Below are 21,988 nucleotides of genomic sequence, written 5' to 3' on the forward strand. Positions count from 1 at the left end.
ATCAATACTATCAGTGCCAAATTGATGCTTTTAAAAACTTATTGCTAAATTTGCCAGTAACTCAACATGGTCGACACTCTTCAATCTTTGTAATTAACGTAATTATCCAGACTTTTTCAATTTCCTTGCAGGGCTTTCACTTGGTTACCATGGGGCCAGTGTAGTCCTAAATGTGTGTTGGTGTTGGGTTTGTTAACCACAATATGTAACTGCAATTCTCAACATGAACAGTTTTCTTTTGCAATTATCATTGCAATATTTTAGGCAGTGTAGTACTTCACCATGAATTTGCAATGAAACTCTTTTGTTTTCTTAAATTATTTTTATGCCTTTATTATAGAGTTGCTGCTGAGGGATGACAGGAATTCAGGGGAAATATGGGACATACATGACATGCCACAAAGGAGATGTAGTGATTCATAGTTGGCGCTGTAATCCCAGAGGCTGTCAGGGCAGCCAAAGTTTCATGAGCAATGTAAATCAAGGAGCTAAACAATCATTTTAGATATGTTGAAGAATTCCATGTGTCGTCACACCATTCAAGTAATTTCTTCGTGTTTAACAGTTAACAGCTATAAAGATCATCAGTTTAATCAATCAAGCATACAGTACATCACCGGCAGGGGAAACCTTTCAAAGAGGAACAATGCCTTTACAAAAAGTCAGCTCATATCTCCAAACTCTAAAATAATTTAAACAAATGCTACTTTTTTCACCCTCAATATTAGAATAAAATCCTGTGACACTTGTGTAAAGAGTTCTGTGCTCTGAGTTTGGTGGAGGAACATGTTCCACAAGTGTGCTGAGAAAGATATTGTCAGTCAGATACATGATAAAGATGTACATGATGAACTGGGAACTGGACAGAACTGTACATTACATTTATACAATCCATAAATAGACTTTGATGATCAGCCTCAAATGCCTTACAGACAATGACTCTTTATTTGGAAACATTGGAGAGGAGGCTACTTCTTAGAATAATAAACCCAATTTCATACTTTTTGCTTTCAGTAGAAGTCACTGTCCTCATCATAATCTGTCCCTTGTATCTGCTTTTTCTCCCTCTCTTCCTCTTGTGCCTCTTTCTCCTCCTCCTCCTCCTCCTCATCCTCTTCTTCTTCTTCTTCTGTCTCATCTTCTTTCTTGGTCTCGTGTTTCTGGTGAAACTCCCTGTATATACCACTGAAGGCTTTCTCTGCTTCCAGAGACACTTTGAGACTTCCTATCACCTCCTTCTCTTCATCCACGCTCACAACTGGAGGAAAAAGAAACAAAGAGAAAGACAGTAAGAAAACTACATGTTTCACACATTATCCAAGCAGGAATATAAAAACCATCGTCCATCTGAATCTGAAGGAGGGCAGTGTATCAGACACAATCTTCAAATCACAAAAGTTTTAGTATAGTTCAGCGGCATTAATAGAAGAAATACACAGTTTACAATTTTTTCTTTACACACACACACACACACACACACACACACACACAAAAGAACACAAACAGACACAGAAAGTGTGGCACAAACACTTACTGTCAATTTGTCGTTCGATAACATCCCTTCCTGTGAGCAACAGTTCCTGTAGGTCCAGAAAAGCATGTCCAACGTCCACACACTCCTCGTCATCATCCATCGGCTCACTGACAACTGTGAACTTTAACCTGCAATGACACATATATAAAATTTTGTGGTTTGGGTCTACAGACATCCATGAAGAGCAGAGACATACATTATTTACATACACTAAATGTGTAAAATGTGTGAACATATATTCAAATACACAAATTACACTACCTGCCCTGGTTGGGGTCACTGCCCTCCAGCATGGTGTAAAGATACTGTCTGAGAGGAGCTGACTGTGAACCATCCACATAGATCACTGAAAGAGACAAAGAGAGCGATTTGGGGTTTAGAAATGAAAACTTTATAGCACAACTCACACATAAAGCTCACCCACTCTCACCTCGTGTGAAGTTGTAGTGAATCTCCTCCCCCTCTGTGGGTTTGCGGAGTGACATTGGTGTTTCCGTCGTCTCCATCGGGACACCCAGCAGCCGATATTCCACATAAAGACGCTGCACTGACTCGTCCATTGCCACATGAGAGGATGGTTCAAATACCAAAGACAAAATCTCGACTCTCAGCTTGTCTCCCTGAAACACAGTGAGAATCTGTTCAGTACATAAACCTTTACTGAAGCAGTAACCATCTAATAAAGTAAGACCTGTAGGAGTAAAACATATACAAGATCCACACATGTATAAATAACAATAAAACATTATGTGATGCACAGGTGTTATAGTTTTTGTTTGTCTCAGTCCCTCAGTTAAGTCGTACCTTTCTTATTTTTCGTCTTGGGGGAATGACGATGATGTCGCTTTGTGAGGAGCTTGTCTCTGAAGATTCTGTGGTTTCACTGTGACCTGCAGCAGCTGTGTAGTAAAGACATTGACATAAAATTTTCATTCATCAAATCTAATATTCTGACAAAGCTTACAAGATATTTTTATTAATAGAACTGGATATATTTTATTTTAAATTAAATTAAAATACATACACTAACAGATTTAATTTATATCAGTCACTGACAACATAGAGAAAATTACTGATAAAATAAGTTTAATTTTATTGATATTGATAAAAGACTCAGATTAGCAAGTTAGCCTTGCTAACATCAGCACATATTTGTTTGTTTATTGTCTCCACATGAATCAATCAATCATTAAGTTTAGTTCTGCTTCACAGTTTTCCACTTATTCATTTAGAAGACAGATGAATGAAGAATGAGAGAGGTGTGCATATGAATAGTTACCACTCTCACTCTTCTCCTCTCCCTCCTCCTCTTCATCCATTGACACTTGATCCAGAGAGGGAAGGTCCTGAGAAAAAGAAGTAGTATATGATCCCAGTTCTCAATTTAAATCAATTACTTTCTAATTAGTTTCATTTTCTCTCCACAACATTGTTCTAACAGATAGTTGTTTCCTGTGAAAATGACTCCACAACTTTAAAGCCTTTTAATGAGCTCCTACCTGAGTCCTGGCATCGCTGGCAGAGCTTCCCCTCGACAGTGTGGCTGATGATTGTCTGGAAGACGTTTTTGCTGAAGATCTCCTAATAAGATAATAATTTATAAAAGATAATGATTAAAAAAAGGTTTATCTCAATTGCTGTCTGCAATTTTATTGAAAACAGTTTTAAGAGGAGGTGAAAAATATGACAAAGAGAAAGAACAGGTGGTATGACATATTTCATCATATTTTATATATTTTACATTTTTGACTTGATTTGAAGATTTTTATAATGAAAGAGTCTGAAAGAGTTACTTCTTCTGTCTGAGAGAATAAATTCTGAAAAGACTTTAATATAAAAAAAACACAAAAAAACACAGTAACTTACTTGCTAGTTGGCAAATGAGAGGGTGTAATCAGTCGTGGCTCAGGCGTCACATGGGGTCTCCCCTGATAAAGGTCAGGTGACCTCTTGGTGGATCTCTTCCTGTCTGTGGACTGGCGAACAGCCAGTGGTTTCACAGAGATGGTTGGCTCCGATCTTGTGTCCTTCTGTTTGACAGGTGGAGGCCGAGGCTGTAAACAGACAAATGTACTATTACACAGAATGGTCTTCTATACTTGTATTATCATGAAAACACACAGTTCAGCTGTGAATATACAATTTCAGATGCAAAAGAATTACCCAGGCTTTTGTCTCTTTCTCCACTGCTTTGGTTTCTCCTGGTTCAAGTAACTGAGTCTGTGAGAAAGCCAAAGTAAAACAAGCATTAAGCTAGAGAATGGGAAGTGTGAACCTCTTATAGTAAGTAAAATAAACCTCTTACAGTAATTAGGAGGTACACACTGATTTTTTTAGGACTTAATTTCCCAGGAGTTCCATGATGTGATATCAGTAAACTAAAGACACCTATTGTTCAATAGCATTAATTAACTTTAAAAAAAAAAATCAATATCACCTTCACTCTGGGCTTGGCTATGGGCCTCTGTGGCACCTCAGCCTCCTCTCTCCTCCTCTCCTCCCTTTCCGTGCTTTCCACTGCTCTGTCCTGTCTGTCCACTCCCCTTCCCTGTCTCCCAAGCAGGGTGTCTGCGGGTGGTTGAAAGGGGTACTTCCATTTTAACATGACCCTGACCATGCCCCGCGGTCCACCGGCTGGATCCCGCAGAACATAGTCACCTGACGAGACAGAGAGACACACAGGGAGAAACATTTCTGAATACTGATGTTACAACACTGAGGGGGGGGGGGGGGGGCAATGCCAGAAATTGGTATTTCGGGGCTGATTTTGTGAAACAACTGTCATGTGATAAAACCATGTGAACCAGTGACATACTGGTTTTCACACTCATGTATGTTGGTGCTCCCTGTAGTGGGGGATGGACATGGTTATTGTAATATGTTCACTGGAAATGTTTATCTTACAATGATTTTCTCTCCTCCTCACCTCTGATCTCTCTGCCTGTAGCCAGAGTTTGCAGTGGAATGGGGGTCTTGGCCAGATAGGCTGGTGGTATCTGGTCATCGCTGTCATCAAACACATACACCCACAGACTGCTAGACCTGGGCAAAGGCGTAGTTGAATATTATCAGTATTTTTCAAAAACAAGGATTCTATGGTATTAATAATTGCTGGTAACCTCTTAAAAACTTAAAAAGAATTTTCTGATATTTTCTGATATTTAATATAACAAATATTTTTTCTGTTTCCAGACTAGCATACCTCAGGTAGTGCAACACATCAGTTGTTACTGCTAGTGGATAACTGGTGGTATCATTGAACACCGGGTCAGCAGAGCACTGGACTGTTTGAGAGACATGAGGCGGCAGGTCATAGAGCCTGTAGGTGAGGTAGGCATCAGGAAGTAGTCCTGGCCAGCGTGGACTGAGGCCCACACAGCGTTCCAACACTAGCACCAACTCATTGGGTATCCCTCCACCGTAGTCATGTAATTCCTGTGGTAAATAATAAATAATGTCGAAAAACACAGATCCTGTACATGCTGAAAAGCAGAACATCTTTGCTTATAGGCTAATTTTACCCAGATTAGATTCAGTATCTAACTATGCAAACATGTAGTTTTTGTAATTTGATCAGCTTTTAACCAATGGCATGAGATAACATGGTGAAAAGGAACCTTCAGGCCTAAATGTTAACAGTAGAATTTGTTTCTCTCTCTCTTACCTCCTGACTGCTTTCTTGCCAGCCAAGAGAGATCTGCACAGGACTCCTCTGTGTCACTGTCCTCCTGTCACCTGCTGTCTCCACCGTGGTGTCCATAGGTTCTGCAGGAGGGAACAGGCGCACCCAGAAATCCACAACGCCAACAATAACACCCTCAGAGCCTTGGAGAGAGACACAAAAAGACACAAATGTTTGTAGACATGAGTTGATGCCTTTATTTTTTACACCAATGGAGATCACCACACACTGCGCACTAGGCGATGAGGAAAAACACAATGTGTAAAAGATCAATTACAGCTAATTTATCTGTTGAGGTGAAAATGTTGCAGTGAAATCAAGTGTTTGTGGGGAAAGAAGCATCAAATCTAGTGCATGACTTTTTCTGTATAAAACATTACTCACCTGTGATAGTGACACGTCCACTGATGCGCTCTCCTCTCTTCTCCATGGCACCCATGAGGGGCATCTGCCCACTTCCATGCGTCACAAACTTAACCCCTCCCAATGCCTGGTGGAGCTCCACTCTGACCCTTGACCCCTGGCCTCCCAGCCTGCCCAGGTCGCGGGCTGTGAGAGCATAGCGGGAGGTGAAGCCATAGTTGGGTTGGCTGCCTGACACCAGGGGAGTGGAGTGCACCTCAAAGTCCAAGAGGCTGTAGGTGCAGAAGGTCACGATGTCCTCACCTCTGTCCAATTCTGGATAAATGTTGCCCATATTTCGAAGTCCTCCTGGAGTGAAGGTGGCAGCCTGGAGGTGCAAAGACAGCAGATATAAGCCTCATGGGAAAATTATTCTGAATATTAAGGTACAATATCTGAGGTTTTTTTTTTTTTTTACCTTAAGGTGAATTTCCAACAGTGACTCCCCGGCCCTCAGCTGAGAAAAAGACATGTCTTCAATGGGCTGTACCACCTCCTGATCTCCAGCTGGCCAGGTGTACTGTATTGGTATGGTCCGATTGTAGTTCCTGGGGCTGTACGCCAACTCTTTCAACTGGGCTATAGAGTGCGAATAAGAGAAAAAAAATGTAGTGCAATCTAGTTGTGTATTTTCTCTTTCTGACATCAAGAGTAAGTCATTATAAACTATATTGTAAAGATTCTGTGTGCTCTTGCCATGTGGTTACTATAGTAATTAATATTTCTGAAGCATGTTTTCACCTTGTAAAGTGTTGATCTGAAGAGCTCTTTTTGATAAAAGTTTGTCTTTCTCCGTCATCCTCACCCTGATCTCCTCCCTCTCTCTCGCCATCTTTTGGTTGACTGTGTTTAACTCTTCCTTGGGGAGGAAACAAAGTTTGATTGAAGACAAGTTCAGTTATAATATGAATTTGAAAAAAAGAGATAGACATTTGAAAATGGAAATAACAGGAGTTTAAACATTGATTATGATTCACTGCTGGTACCTGCAGGTCTTTAGTGATACGGTGCTCCAGCAGTAGGAGGTTTCTGGTTTTCTGTAATTCCAGCACAGTCTCAGCATGCGATGCCTGGATGTTTGTCAGCTCATGGGATGAATCCCCCATGTTCACATCAGCCCTAAGAAAGCGCAGACCCTCCCTGCTCTCCTGCTGCATCCTGAACGCCTGGAGTTGTAGAAAGAGCATAAGACAAGGATTAAAACCATTTAATTGATAGCAAAGAAATAGCAGACAGAAATGTCTTTTGCATATAAAATATTGTAATATGTTAAGCAGGCTATATAAGGAACAAGAAAGTACAAACCTTGATCTGCAAAAGAATTTCACTGAGCTCCTCAACACTCATGTCAAACTCCTAAAAGAGAGGAGAAGGAGAGGATGAGAACTGTGTCAGGATATGTGCTAAATACAGAAAACAGGTAAGAGATTGATGTGTGAAATCGCTGTACAGAGATATAATATTCAGCCCTTCATTTCTGACCTTAGTGACAGAGTCCAGTCTGTCCTGCAGAGCAGACACCTGCTCTCTGTACTGGAGAACCTCACGTTCCAGATTCTCTCGTTTGTCTCTCATCGTCCCAGAAAACTCTAAATGAGACAAACAGGACAACAACATATAATACAATTAATTTGCTGTTCTATTTTGCTTTATATCATACATCTAAATGAGTGAAAACCACGATAAAAATAACATTTATCTTCATTAATTAACCCCAAATCCATTTTTTTCTCACTGTCAACATGTTGCAACTCCTACCTGATTCTCGCTCCCTCTGCTCCTCCAATATCTGCTTCTCTTGTCTCAGTTTCTCCTTCTCCAGTTCCAGCCTGCCTCTATCTTCCCTCTCTGCCTGCAGCATTTCCTCCAGTCTGTGAACATCCCTCCTGAAAATGTTTTCTCCTGATTCCTCCCTTTTCTGGTCTGGTTCCTTGTGTTTGACCACTTGGCCATCATGGATGCTTTGAGTAGATAAAGTACTAGGAAAGAGAAAACATAGTGAAATTATGAAACGTTCAGGTTAATTTGCTCCATTAGATTTTACAGATTGTTTTGTAGGGCATAGAAGACTTGAACTCTCACCTCTCTAGTAGAGTATCATAGTTTTCTTTTATCAGATCCCTCTCTCCCTCCAGGTCTGATATCCTCTCCTGTAGCTGGAAGCGAAAGAATCAAATCAAAATACCTCCTGACACAAGAGCAAATAACAAACTTCTACCTCTTTCTGACCCAGTGGGTTGTGTATACGTGTATAGAGACGCAGTACCTTGTCCAGAGTCTGTAGAGACAGGGTGGAAGTGTTTAGTTGTCCCTCCAGTGCCAGTGCTCTCTGTCTCTCCTGCTTCAGCTGTTCAGTCAGCTCCTCCACTTTCTCCAGCAGAGCTCCCTGGCTTTCCTTCAGCGACCTCTGACTCTGGAGTGAAAACATGACTAAATTAATATGAGCAGTAATTAATTTCTAATTAGAGATGGGGTACTTGTTTGAGCTTTGTGTGTATGTGTGTGTTTCAGTGCTTTTACCTCCTCTAACTGATTTTCAAATGCCTGGAAGAAACCAAAAAAGCAAAAAAGAAATAAAGAAGGAAATGGCAAACAAAGAAAGTGATTAATCATTTAAGGACCAGTAAATGATTTATATACTGAAATAATATCTGTTCTGTAAGATAACAAAAAGAGTATATTAATCACTTAAGAGAACATATTTTCATAAACGGCCTCTCACCTCTTGCAGGTCATTGAACTTCTCCTGGGTGACTCTCAGGGCAGTGCTCTTGTCTGAAAGCTGCTTTTGTAGACGGATCAGATCCACGTTCTCTCTGATAGTTATTCTGACCAGGAAATATGATGTTACAACATAAGTTATTACTTTTATTCACCTTGTCAGTGTAGAAGCAGTTGTAGCAGTAGCAATAGTACAAGTGCTAGTGGTGAAAGAGCGCTACAGTGTGTAGAAAAGGGACTAATTTACTGAGATTTTATTTATTGTGTAATTGCAGGTTTAAAATCTACGTAAATAATAGAGCAACTAAATAAAAATGTACCCAGAGCGACTTAAACGTTAGAATGTTGTTAGATTTGTTACTTATTTATGTTGTAGGACAGCTGTCAAACTAGATTGCTTTAGGAGTAAGAATTGGAAACTGCATTAACAAAGTAAAGACAGATTTGGCTTCCTCTTGGCTGACTGAGGATTTACAGTGAATTTCTATCATTTTTGTTCACATTTTGTAACTTAATGGATGTGATTTTAGCTGTAGTAAAGCATACTGCTTCAGCATATATGTATTCAAATAAAAACTAATTTATTGATTTAAACATATACTCCAAAAAGGAGAAAAGAAGTGCTGAAAAATGCAACCAACTGCAGTGCTAGCTTTAATATTGGCATTGGTAATATTTCTGATGTTGCCACCTGTGTCTGTCGGCCTGCTGCTTCCTCATCTCTCTCATGGTGCCATCAAACTCTTTCTCCTTCTCTCTCAGTGTGTCTCTGAGAGCCTGGGTAGTCAGCTCCAGCTCTGACATCCTCACCTGCTCTGTCACACTGGACCTGCTGGGAGGGAGAGAGGTGGAGCGACAGAGGTAGGTCATGATGGAGGATCCTTCCAACAAGTATTTTTTCTGTTTGTGTTCTAGCCAGTCAATTCATCATGCAGTAAACACTTACAATCTTTCCATCTCTGCTCTGGTGTCCTCCAGCGTGGGGCCATAGCGAGGCGGGGCTGTCTGGGCTGCCCTCCTGACTCCGCCCTCCACTTCCAGACTTTTACCTTACAACAAGAGGAGGAAGAGACAGAGGAAGGTCAGAGGAGGAAGAGGAAGTGGCAGTCTTCCTGGCTTCCATTCATGTGATATTCATCCATTCATCCTCCTCTACACACCATATCCACACACCTTTGCTGAACCTGTATGGTGTGCGTCCCCCCAGGTCCATAATGTGCTGCTTGGCCAGGCTGAGTTTGTTCTGTAGCACTGCTTTCTGGCTTTCCAGCATGGCCACTCGGGCTTCCAGCTCCTGTAAGGTGTCCTCCATTTCCCTGTCCTTAACACCGCTAGATCCAGGCCGGGTCTGTCGAAGACGCATCAGTCTGTTGGACATTCTGGGGACATAGAAGGGGTTAGAGGGGTCATATTAGGGGATGTGTCGTCATCATGTTTCTGTTTAGATTTAATGTTGGGGCTGTCACATTGACATTAGTAACAGGATGCCATGAATGTGCTGTATGTTTTCCCAAATGTCTGGTGTTATAGAAGGTATGTGTTCCTGTGTTTGTATGTTACCTGCGGAGCCTGTGCTCCTGTGTACGCGTGTGCTGTCTCAGCACACTGTTCTCTTCCTGAAGTCGGAGACACAGGTCCTCCAGGTGTTCCCTGGGAAACCGGAACAGGCGCTGAGGATCTGTGGAGAGAGAGAGGCCGCAACAAATATAAAAAAGCACTTTCTTTCTATGCATGGTTGATGCGCAGACAACTGAAGACAAAAAACTAAAATTATTTAAACAGTACCAGTCAGAAGTTTGGACAAACCTTCCCATTCACTTGAATGAGAAAGTGTGTCCAAACTTTTGACTGTATATTAGGAGGAAAGGAAAGGTAGGGTACTTTTGTATGTTTCCTATTGAAAGCCTGAAAACTTGAGATGAGATCAGACAGGATGAGTTTTGTAAAGTGGTTTCACCTTTTATCTTCATGATATGATGCCTCTTCCATGACTTCATATCACGTAGACTATCTGAAGAGACAACAGGAAGGTGACATTTACAAATGTATTTACACACATGCACACACATGCACGCACACAGACAGGCACTTGTATTGCACAATACACAAGTACCTATAAATCTCTTAATTTCCTAAACCCCCAACCCTTGCCTTCAATTATTTGTTATAAAAATTCACAAACACACTAACACACACAAACCTGGGACAGTTGGCATAAGTCCTCCTTTCATCAGTCCCACATCTCGGACTGGGAGATCCCCCGCTGTCTCGTCCATAACTGGTGACATCACACCTCTCCACTCAGACTCAGCCAATCAGAAAGCCTTTGAGTTGTCAAAACAGCAAACTGGTGAAATTGACATCCAGTGCTGGTTCATCCATGGTCCATACAGGTGAAATTACAAACTGGAAATAAGACAAAACATATATGTTATATGACAGGTTTTAATAGAAAAACCAAAATAGTACACTGGTAATTCATTCCTTTAAACATGACTTGTATTTACATATTGTGTTTTGTGTAATTAAAAATTGATTGTATTCTACTTTTAATTACTTAATCACAAATAATGAAAAGTTTTATTGCACATATACAAAGACAACATTTTAAACACAATTGTAAAAGGTGGGAAATTTGGGGTAATTATATGGTCTCCGTTGAGGAGGTAATCTACTTACTGAGTGACAGGTAAAAACACTACATGAATACTTCATACACACTGTGTATAATCTGCTCAAGACTGGAAAAGCTGTCAACTCCCAACAGGTTCAGCTTTACTATCAGTTTTTATGAACATATCAGCCAACTTCAACAATCAGGGACAAAGTCACAAAAATGGTTTTGGCTGTTACAAGGTCTACATACACTACATTGCTCTGCAGCCAGAGATAAACAGTAGAAATCATACTGGTAAGACAACGATTTGCATTTTGATATCCTCTCTCACATATTAAGAACATATAGTTAATATAGTATATATTTGACTTACCCTTGTCTGCTGGTCATCCAAAGAGGTTTTACCTGCAGTAAAGAAATGTGTAGTGTTCTTGCTTTATCCTGTTGCCTAGTGTGACCTGTAGGCTCTCTTCATGTGTGTGTGTGTCTCTGCCCTGTGCTTGGATAATATCAGTTTTAATCCCTCTTCATCCCTTCCGCTTTTCTTCTTTCCAAACCCCTTTCAGCTCTCTCTTTACATGCATGTAATATTCCTATTTAAGATTCTTTCAGGAACAATGATAAATGATTACTTGCACTAACTGTGTAAATATGTGTTTGTATGCATTCATTCAGTTCAGTGACATACCTTTGTATATATGTCTATGTGTGTGTGTGTGTGTGTGTGTGTGTGTGTGTATAGCCTCCTCCCAAACCTGAAATCAGTCTGAGTGCTCCATCTGCCACCAGGCTAATCGTGTTAATCAGATTAACTGTCAGGATGTACAATCTAAGCCGTGCTCTGAAGTCAGTTTGGTAGTTTAGCCTGTAATGACTGAGGATAGCTATTGTTGGAGTGAGGCAGATCTAAGATCTGCGCTCAAGGTGTGACTTCTTCAAGGAGCACGAGTGAAGGGGGGAAGAAGAAGGAGGAGAGGAAAGCATGAGAGGTATGATATATGCAGCAGTTTGAAGTTAATTAAAGGAGCAGTGTGTAGAATTTAGTGGCATCTAGCAGAACAGACATGGTAGAAATGGAATATAATATTCGTAAGTATGTTTTCCTTAGTGTATAATCACCTGAAAATAAGAATTGTTGTGTTTTCGCTAGCTTAGAATGGGCCCTTTATATCTATATAGGGAGCGGGTCCTCTTCCACAGAGGCCACCATGTTGCACAGCCATGTTTCTACAGTAGCCCAGAATGGACAAACCAAACACTGGCTCTAGAGAGGACCTTTCACGTTTTTTGCGACTTTCCAAGCCATGGTAGATTCTCCTACACACTTGGAAGAGGAAGGGGATAGGGAGGGGTATTCAGTTGGTTGCAATCTGCAACCTCACTGCTAGATGCCACTAAATCCTACACACTGGTCCTTTAAAGGAGGGAGGCCAATAATCAACTATCAAATAGTGATGAAGAATTTAATTTTTCAAAATACAGTATAACACCACTTGTATCTGTGCATTTCAGAGGACGGTGTTTGAAATTTGTGAAGCAAGAGCACAAGTGTTTGAAATGACAAAATTTGAGTATAACTTACACTATATACAGTTTCACTCCATAATTACGTATCTGTGATTCATACTTCTGTGATGATTGTTGGCAGAATAAACCAAACCAGTTCTTGCTACTGAAGTTCCAAATCATATTTAGATATTTTATTAGAAAAAAAGTTGTGCTTTTGATGATCATGTCTACTTTATAATCATAACTGATTCATTCAGTTTACAGACAGTGTACTGTTAAAAATGTTTTCATGTCAACACAGTAAACAGTTTCACGCAGTGTACCTGATAAAAAACAAAATACCATGAGATACAAATCTGACAATGACGAGACATTTCACATCATATTGTAATATCATCTAAATCACCTCCACTGACAGGGCGGATGATGAGTGGTGATGTGTTGCTGCCGCTGTCGCTCATTTCTGGGTTAAAAAAGGGAAACATGGCCTCAGTGAATTGGAACTGTGGGAAGGAATAGATGTGTGATTTGTCTTCTGCATTGTAGAAGGACACCGTCCCGTCTTCGTAATCCAAAAACACCCCAATAACTTGTGGCCCCTGAGAGAGACACAGCAGCTCTGCCTGTCCTGCACATGCCCGGTACTCACTGCCCTTCCTCAAACAAATAGTCCAATAACCGTCCTCTGGGCTCAGTGTGACCAAACCCTTCCTGTTGACTGACTCTCTGGCCACACCCAGGTCCCACGCTGTCTTGTCTCCCACGTCCACCTCCCAGTAGTGCCTCCCTGTGGTGAAACCCTGTGTAGCAAGAGAGGTTAAGGTCACTGTTCATTGTTAAGACACTGAAAGAGAGACAGGATATCCTTACTAGGATAAATACAAATCTTTATTTACCCTGGTGGCCAGCACACATGGTGCCGTGTCAAAACGTTCAGGCAGGTCCACCAGGTTCTGTTCAACATCTCCATCCCAGACTTTTCTCCCACCATCAGACAGGACTAGCCACGTGTTGGCTGTCCTGGGGTCCAGATGAACATCAACTAATAAATGGACACAGTTATTATGTTTGTTTAACTTCATTTTAATTTTTCCCCTCAGATTACTTACTCTTAAATTTGTGTTGAAACTGGAAAACATGTTTGTGTACAGAAAAATCTAACAAACAGCCGATTAAAAGTTAACTAAATGACAATTGCTAATGCTGTTACAGATGTGGGTCTGCAATTTGTGTATGAATGTTTTAGAATCTTTGGACTTTGGACTCGGTTGTCTCATTTTGCTATGAAGAGTTGCTGATTGCCACACCTCTTTTATGGTTTCAGTTCATTCGTTGGACAAAGGACAATGCACGTTATTCAGCATTTATGTAAATGTGACAGTGTACACCAGCCAGCTAATTTTCAACTGCAGTAAGGTCAAGCAAATATTCAATAAATGAATCAGTTGACTATGACCTATCTTTATAGCAGTTATGTATTTGCGACCAATAATTTAACCAAGAATTCTCTTCTTTTCCATGGGATGTTAACATCATTGTTATTTTGTTTACCTCCTAATGCAGCATGCAGTGGAGTCTATATAGGTATGTTTTGATTTTAATGAGAAATAACATCGATGTTGTTTTAAAGTCAAACTGTACCTGCATACTGCTGCATCTTTTCTTGCTCTGTAAGAACATATGATCCAAAATGAGCCAAAACAGAATCATGGATTAATTCAGTGATTGAATGTGATATAGTTGTTTTATCATATAATATGGTGATGTTGATAAACAATAATTTTAGAAGTTGACCTTGCATGGAAAGCTTTTTCAAAGCTGATTGCAGCTGCTGCTCAATGTTGGCCAGTGCTCTCCTTGCAGTTCCCAAACACGTGTCTGAATGGACGATGATGTCAGAGCAGGCCTTAGTGGTTGAAGGAGAACTCAGAGCTGGAAACCTCTGACATAAATAGTTGAATAAGAGAAAAATGACTTTAAATAAGAGAAGAGAACAGACACGATGAGATGAGATGAGACAGGAAGAATACGAGTGAATAAGAAGCAGGAGAAAAAAAGAACAATAGATGGCAAGAAAACAAGAATGGAAATGTAGGTTTTCAGAATTAAATCACTGATTTCTTCCTCTATGACTGAAAATTTACATGAGGATGAGTGTAGTACTTTCAAGTATTTTTTTTTCATGCTAAGGATGACAATTTCTCTGACTGTTCCTCTGTCCATATTGCTGTGACACAACTCCTGACCTGCAGAAGATGGAGGTGGTCGTCAGTGTGAGAAAGCTGCTCCATCTCACTTCTTCTCCTCTCCAGCTCAGTGATTTCCAGCTGCAGCTCTGTGATGAGCCTCTCCGCTCTCTGCTCTGCTGCTGCCTGCTTCCTCTGGATCGTCTCCACAAGCTCAGCCTGAGTTCTCTCCAGGGAACGAAACAGAGCGGAGAAGATCTTCATGCTTTCCATTATGTCTCTCTTTGAGTTCTCCTGAAGACATTGAATAAAGAACAAAAAGTTGATGATTCAAATTCCAAACTCCATCACTCATAAATGTGTTTTGTTTATTGTTACTTCAGTTGAATGTTTGAGCTTCACTGTACGTGAAGTGAATGATGTACGTGCGGAGTTTGACACTAGAAAATGCAATATGAGTCAGTATAGTAAATACTTATAGAACAGAATAACGGCATATTAATATATATATTTATATATTTTTGGTCAATTACTGTAGTAGTACCAATACATTTTCTACTACTTTATGCATACTAACAAATTCATTTTATTCATTTTTTTTTCTTCAGTTTTTCCTGTGTGGAAAGTGTTCAGCCTCTTTTCTTACAGTCTCATACATAGGCTGTGTAAAATGCTGCTACAATGGCACAATTTTCCTGCAGTAACCATCCAATTCTTATGTCAACTCACTTTGCTGAGCTCCACAGAATGTTCAATTTCCTCCACTTTCTGCAGTCTTTCCTGGATCATCTGCTGAACGTGAGCCTCGGTCCTTTTCATCTGAGCCTGAACATAAGAACAGGAATGAAAACCCAAACTGGAATCAAAAGTCAAAATCTTAATTTAGAGGTTAGGTTTACATGATGGCATCAAGGCTGCCAGAGCATGCCTTGATGCCGGGGATGGGGTGATGGCACAATGATGATGAAAAGGAGTTCAGGACATCACCTTCCTCTGTTGACTCTCTCGCTCTACTGGGACGATGTCGTGACAGCGGTGGTCGGTCTCGGTGCACAGGACACACACATACCTCTGGTCACTCCTGCAGAACAGCTCCAGGAGCCGTTGGTGCTTTTTACACATCCGGTTCTCCAGCAAGGCCACAGGTTCTATCAGTTTGTGAATCTTCAAGGTTGCAACTCTCAGGTGAGGCTCCAGGTGACTCTCACAGTACGAAGTCAGACACACAAGGCAGGACTTCAGGGCTTTTGTTTGCTTCCCAACACACACATCACAATGTATAGATTTTACTGGCACTGATGTCTTGCCGTTTTGCTTTCTTGCTCGGATCTGCTCAGACATCTCCTTGGCAAAAGAGTTTTCACAAAGCTCTGGGCGGCCCTCGAAGACCGTCTGACATTTTGGACAGCTGATGGAAAGGCTGTGGTCCCAGTATGATGTGATGCAGGTGAAGCAGAAGCTGTGACCACAGGGGATTGAGACCGGCTCAGAAAAAACATCCTGACAGATGCAACACTGAAACTGCATCTCTGACAAGAGAGTGCTGGAAGAAGCCATGACCTGATAATTAAAGAAAGAAAATCAATGTTAACTGAATAGGAATTAGAAAATAGTGAATCTGAATTCTCAGTCACAGAATAAATGTGTTTTGATTCACAAACTCTGTCTCCATTATCGTGATTGCATTCACTGTTTATGTACATTTATAAAGAAAGACACATTTGAACTTCCTTATAATTTTTCAACAATTCAAGCTGCCCAGTGACCAAAGTCCACCTGCATAGTCACGTGACTCAGACTCTGTAATGTGAAACTCGCCCTGTAAATTCAGCTTAAAACATGAACTGAATGCACTCCTTAAAATCCGAAGCAGAAACATCACAGAAATTATTCTATTTGTTTAATCAAGGTGCTGAAACACCATTGTTTTTGTCTCGGTCTTACCTTGTTGCTCAATGGGAAACTTGACCTTTGAAGTAGGAAAAGCAAACACTGGCAGTGTGGTTGTGAAGACAAACTCCTTCACGTTTCATTATTAACCCTCCCTCTGGGACTTTTTTTTCCCAACCACCATGTGGTTCCAGAGTGGGAGGAGTAAAGTCTAGATCAAGTGCATTACTGGGTGTGTATTGTGTTGTGTATCTTTGTATTTCATTATATAATCATATTGTATTTGTATTGCATTGAGCAACTGAAAGGAAGCACTTGAATAAAACACAGTCACATTCATCACTTCACCATGTATTTGCCAAGATTCAAAGGCTCTTTATTTATTTATTTTATATTATTACTGTTTATATTTACACACACATTATCACAATACTGTATCAATAATATCTTTACACTGACAAACAAAATTTCACACAGCTATAAGTTTTTTTTGCTTTTTGGTTTTGGAAGAACTTTCCATAACTTCACTTTATGCACTCGATACAGCTTTAACAGTAGCAGGGCTCACACATATACTTACAATTGATCTGAATTGTAAGTGGAAGTGCTGTAAGTTTTTAAAGTTTCTTTTCCAAAATTTCACATTGAAACAAAATAACAAAATAAAAACTCATAGATCAAGTGACCTTTTTGAACTTGTCTTGACTGCCAACCATCATGGCATGTTCCAAATCCATACAACACACACTAAGCAGGTTTTGAGTATGTTGTGTGTGACAACATGAAGGATACTCAAACCAGACAGTATGCATGCTAAATACACTTGATTTTTTTTGAGTGTGTTGCTGGTGTACACTATTGTCCCACAATCCAAAGTGATACTCACGGCTGGTTAATTTTGAAAAAAAGTGAATGGTGCTCCAAAATGTGGAAAACAAAACAAAAAGTATAAAATTGTAAGGAACACAGTTTTATCAGCAGTGACATTCCAAAGTTGCAGTTTGATGCACATATTGTATATTTTTTTGTCTGTAAAGTATGTTGATTTTTGTTGCAGCAGCTAGAACAGTACACCATAAGGATTAATATGTATGTAGCTTATAGTGTATAGAATTAGATAGATTTGGGAAACGCCATGTCTTACATTTAAAAAAGTCTACAAATAGGTAACTACAATTCAATTACATTTCACTGGAAGATGGAAAAATCATCAGGTATTTTTTTCATTTGCTTCAAGGAAAACAATTCAAAATGTGACAAAAAGATTAAATGACTTGTTGAAAGAGATCCATCCTCCCTTCCTACTTCAACCTGTCTGTCCACATCTCATGTCTTGACAGATTGAATCTTCAGGGACTGTGGCGACAATCCGTTTTGTCGGAAGAACTGGATTAAAAAAAAAGACACACACACACACACACACACACACACACACACACACACACACGCAACAGACAAAAAAAAACAAATGTTAATACTGAACGTAATAATTTGTAGATTATTTGAATTAAAAGTGAGAAGAAACTTGTTATGATGTTGACAGAGACTGAATTGAAACAGCAGTTTATTCTCACCTCCTCCAACACACTCTGCATGTCTGAGTCTGAGAGCTGAACATATGAGTTCAATCTGATCTTCAATCCAACAACATACCCTGTTGACGTAAATGTAAAATATGTTACATGAAATAATACACATTATAATATAAATGGATAATCTATTACATTAATGAGTATTCAACACCAGTTAAAATATGTTGACCAAAAATATTGTGCCTGTATCACAATAATTAAACACTACACTTACATAATCGTATACTATTAACTATTATCACCAATGAGTATAATTTGTATTACAGCACTTTTTAAAAAAACTACATTTAAGTGTCATAACATACATTAAAACAACAATTATGATTCCAACATTTATGAAACTTACTGTTGTTGTTTTATATTTTATAAATGATGTTGAAATTTTATCCATTTAAATAATTGTATAGTAAGTATGAATTCATGGCTTTATAAACACAAGTAGCTTAGTTTATTTTTTTAGCTGCAATTAAAAGGAGATTCACATAATGAATGGTTAACAAGAAGTACAATTATAAATATAAATATAAATATAAAGGATAAAAACAATACAGTTGTGATTGGGAAATCAATCATAATATAAATCTGATGAGAATACAATTATCAATTGGGCACTAAAAACAAAAGCTCAGGCCCATGTAATGAATGTAACAAATGCATATACTTACGAGGCCCTTCTGTTGTAGTCAAAGTCATTTTTGGCAAGACAGTGGTTGTTTACATGGAAAGAAAATTAGATACACAGGAATTAATATTTTGTTACAATAATGTCAAATATATTATATTAAATAAATGTGATGTATACATTTTTCTAGAATTTCATTTAAATGTAAGCTAAATTACATATGTTTTTTACTTAACACAAAAAGAGAGGAAAAAATAATGACGAGAAAAGGTGAGGTGATGTTCAGTGTGTCATTTAAATTGTCCTTGAACGGTGCAAAGATAAAACAAAACAAAACAAAACAAGAAACATGGAAGGTAAAAATGCAACATGAAACTGAAGGGCAGTTCTTAAGTGTATGAATGAGGATTCTTAAATCTAACAAACAAACAGCTACTACTGCTGCTGGTGGTTATGTTAACTGACTGATAGCTGCCCATATTGTGATAGAATGCGTCAGCTTTCACCCACAATTTGTTCAGTTTGGCTACTGCTGATGCTAACTGGGTTTCCAGATGCTTACTTGCAATCACTTGGTAGTGGCTACCACTACATTGCAACTAAGCTCATAAACCATTAGTTACAAACTATTTTGGTGATTCAGTACTAATTTAAATATATATTTCATCATCAAGTCTCGTGTTGTGCCTGGTTAAACACACATCAGTGAAGTAAAATATCTCACCAGTGACTGCAGTAATGTTTACTCCACTGCTTCTGATGTTCTCAAACACAGAGAAGAGAGTGAATGTGTATTTAGTTCCAGCAGTGAGTGATGAGACTGTGTAAGTTACTGCTCCATCTCCATCTGGTGCAGTGATGTTTATCTCTGTACCATTAAACTGGAGAATAAAGCTGACATTGTTGTTCACTTTATTCCACTGCAGAGTGATGCTGGTCTCATTTTGTCCTGTTGATCTGAAGCTTCCTGCATTTGGAGGAGCTGAGACAGAAAAAGAGCAGTGAGTAATTTTACCAAGGAAGTATTGTATGTAAAAAAGAAAAATATATAGTCCCACCCAAAGCAATGGGTCATCAGCGTAACTGCTAACTACACACCTAAACACACATTCACTTAACAGCACTGTATGTCTAAATGTCTTATCCAATTATCTGTTTCTGATTCTTCTTTACTATTGTTTCTCTTAAGTTCTGTTCACTATTACCTGCCCCCATTTCAAGGTGAAATGTATCACTCCAGCTTTCTCCCACAACTTTTCAATTCAAGCCATTGCTGCTGCCTGCTTGCTGCTGTAATCTGCAAGTTCTGTTGCCACCAGATTTCACTGCTGCTGACTGGAATAAACTGGCTAGTCATAACCATCACATTACAACTCACACTGTAATTCAAAAACCAATAGTTCGCCATTGCCTTTCATACAGTATACGACTATATATTACATTGTCCATTATGTTGTTGTATGTACACTACTAGGACAGAACAACAGTGTAATGCCTAGCTCAATACACATTGATGAAGTGAAATATCTCACCAGTGACTGCAGTAATGTTTACTCCACTGCTTCTGACGTTCTCAAACACAGAGAAGAGAGTGAATGTGTATTTAGTTCCAGCAGTGAGAGATGAGACTGTGTGAGTTACTGCTCCATCTCCATCTGGTTCACTGATGTTTATCTCTGTACCATTAAACTGAAGAATAAAGCTGACATTGTTGTTCACTTTATTCCACTGCAGAGTGATGCTGGTCTCATTTTGTCCTGTTGATCTGAAGCTTCCTGCATTTAGAGGAGCTGAGACAGAAAAAAAACAGTGAATGCATTTATCAAAAGAAGAAATATCTGTAAAATGGACCTTTTTTCCTTGACGCTTCTACAGTGGGTCCATTTTGCTTCCCTACATGAATGAAATCTAACACTGACTATGAGTAAGACATTTAATGAGAAATTATTATGACCAGCAAATACATGTTAGTTTTACACTGGTGTACTCAAAAGTAGATGATGGTTTGCTAAGTTGCTGCAATGTATAATCATTAAATAAAATATCTTACCAGTGACTGCAGTGATGTTTACTCCACTGCTTCTGATGTTCTCAAACACAGAGAAGAGAGTGAATGTGTATTTAGTTCCAGCAGTGAGATATGAGACTGTGTGAGTTACTGCTCCATCTCCATCTGGTGCAGTGATGTTTATCTCTGTATCATTAAACTGTAGAATAAAGCTGACATTGTTGTTCACTTTACTCCACTGCAGAGTGATGCTGGTCTCATTTTGTCCTGTTGATCTGAAGTCTTGTAAATTTGGTAGAGCTGAGACAGAAGAAGAGAGGAAAGAAAATGTATTAACAAAGGACTGTCTGTAAAAAGTGTAAATGTTTCCTTTGACTGTTAAAGATGCTCCATTTTGCATCCCCACATGAATAAAAACTTATGCTGTATACAAGAAAATTGAAAAGTGAATGTATTGTTTGCATTACTTATAATGATGTTTCTTTATCCAGCTTTCACATTTTATAATTTAATCCATTCAATTATATTTGACAACAGAGATGTAATCAACAATAAATTAAAAATTATAGAGTCGGAGGAGTTTTACACTGAGTAGATACATGTTAGCTTCACAATGGTGGACTGAAAAGCAGACGGTGACTTGTTAAGGTGATACAGTGTATAGAAATAAAGTGAAATATCTCACCAGTGACAGCAGTAATGTTTACTCCACTGCTTCTGATGTTCTCAAACACAGAGAAGAGAGTGAATGTGTATTTAGTTCCAGCAGTGAGAGATGAGACTGTGTGAGTTACTGCTCCATCTCCATCTGGTGCAGTGATGTTTATCTCTGTACCATTAAACTGGAGAATAAAGCTGACATTGTTGTTCACTTTATTCCACTGCAGAGTGATGCTGGTCTCATCTTGTCCTGTTGAACTGAAGCTTCCTGCATTTGGAGGAGCTGAGACAGAAAAAAGAACAGTGAGCAATTTTACCAAGGAAGTATTGTGCGTAAAAAAGAAAAATATATAGTCCCACCTAAAGCAATAGATCATCAGCGTAACTGCTAACTACACACCTAAACACACATTCACTTAACAGCACTGTATGTCTAAATGTCTTATCCAATTATCTGTTTCTGATTCTTCTTTACTATTGTTCCTCTTAAGTTCTGTTCACTATTACCTGCCCCCATTTCAAGGTGAAATGTATCACTCCAGCTTTCTCTCACAACTTTTCAATT

At 39.2% G+C, this 21,988-nt stretch overlaps 2 protein-coding genes across 2 annotated transcripts; both read right to left on the reverse strand.

Moving 5' to 3' along the window:
* Nucleotides 1–317: 317 nt before the first annotated feature.
* rpgrip1 (RPGR interacting protein 1) lies at nucleotides 318–11,440 on the reverse strand. The gene is made up of 31 exons (XM_067580347.1): nucleotides 11,330–11,440; nucleotides 10,540–10,745; nucleotides 10,297–10,350; nucleotides 9,900–10,017; nucleotides 9,513–9,718; nucleotides 9,286–9,388; nucleotides 9,031–9,171; nucleotides 8,341–8,446; nucleotides 8,139–8,162; nucleotides 7,885–8,031; nucleotides 7,701–7,774; nucleotides 7,377–7,597; nucleotides 7,101–7,207; nucleotides 6,924–6,974; nucleotides 6,605–6,784; nucleotides 6,360–6,477; nucleotides 6,037–6,197; nucleotides 5,601–5,946; nucleotides 5,199–5,359; nucleotides 4,737–4,969; nucleotides 4,461–4,576; nucleotides 3,972–4,192; nucleotides 3,698–3,754; nucleotides 3,401–3,588; nucleotides 3,034–3,115; nucleotides 2,814–2,880; nucleotides 2,339–2,433; nucleotides 1,965–2,154; nucleotides 1,796–1,880; nucleotides 1,535–1,662; nucleotides 318–1,258 (listed from the first exon to the last, which is right to left on the reverse strand). Exons 2-31 carry the CDS (start codon nucleotides 10,625–10,627, stop codon nucleotides 1,011–1,013), a joined length of 4,116 nt encoding a protein of 1,371 aa, XP_067436448.1. The 5' UTR covers nucleotides 10,628–10,745; nucleotides 11,330–11,440; the 3' UTR covers nucleotides 318–1,010.
* Nucleotides 11,441–12,449: 1,009 nt separating this feature from the next.
* On the reverse strand, nucleotides 12,450–16,696 carry btr33 (bloodthirsty-related gene family, member 33). Its single transcript, XM_067580445.1, has 8 exons — nucleotides 16,596–16,696; nucleotides 15,639–16,211; nucleotides 15,381–15,476; nucleotides 14,712–14,945; nucleotides 14,260–14,407; nucleotides 14,107–14,133; nucleotides 13,362–13,507; nucleotides 12,450–13,265 (listed from the first exon to the last, which is right to left on the reverse strand). Exons 2-8 carry the CDS (start codon nucleotides 16,206–16,208, stop codon nucleotides 12,846–12,848), a joined length of 1,641 nt encoding a protein of 546 aa, XP_067436546.1. The 5' UTR covers nucleotides 16,209–16,211; nucleotides 16,596–16,696; the 3' UTR covers nucleotides 12,450–12,845.
* Nucleotides 16,697–21,988: the final 5,292 nt, after the last annotated feature.

Source organism: Thunnus thynnus, chromosome 22 (assembly GCF_963924715.1).
Source record: "Thunnus thynnus chromosome 22, fThuThy2.1, whole genome shotgun sequence".
Classification (NCBI taxonomy): Eukaryota; Metazoa; Chordata; class Actinopteri; order Scombriformes; family Scombridae; genus Thunnus; species Thunnus thynnus.

Coding starts and splice junctions, on each gene's coding strand:
- rpgrip1 (XM_067580347.1), bottom strand. CDS start 10,627: ATGTCACCAGTTATGGACGAGACAGCGGGGGATCTCCCAGTCCGAGAT. Junction 9,719..9,899: donor CAGGAGCACAGGCTCCGCAG/GTAACATACAAA, acceptor CTATGTCCCCAG/AATGTCCAACAGACTGATGC. Junction 6,198..6,359: donor TCAGATCAACACTTTACAAG/GTGAAAACATGC, acceptor CGCACTCTATAG/CCCAGTTGAAAGAGTTGGCG.
- btr33 (XM_067580445.1), bottom strand. CDS start 16,208: ATGGCTTCTTCCAGCACTCTCTTGTCAGAGATGCAGTTTCAGTGTTGC. Junction 14,946..15,380: donor ATTCTGTGGAGCTCAGCAAA/GTGAGTTGACAT, acceptor CAATGTCTTCAG/GAGAACTCAAAGAGAGACAT. Junction 14,134..14,259: donor GAAAAAGCTTTCCATGCAAG/GTCAACTTCTAA, acceptor ATGTTCTTACAG/AGCAAGAAAAGATGCAGCAG.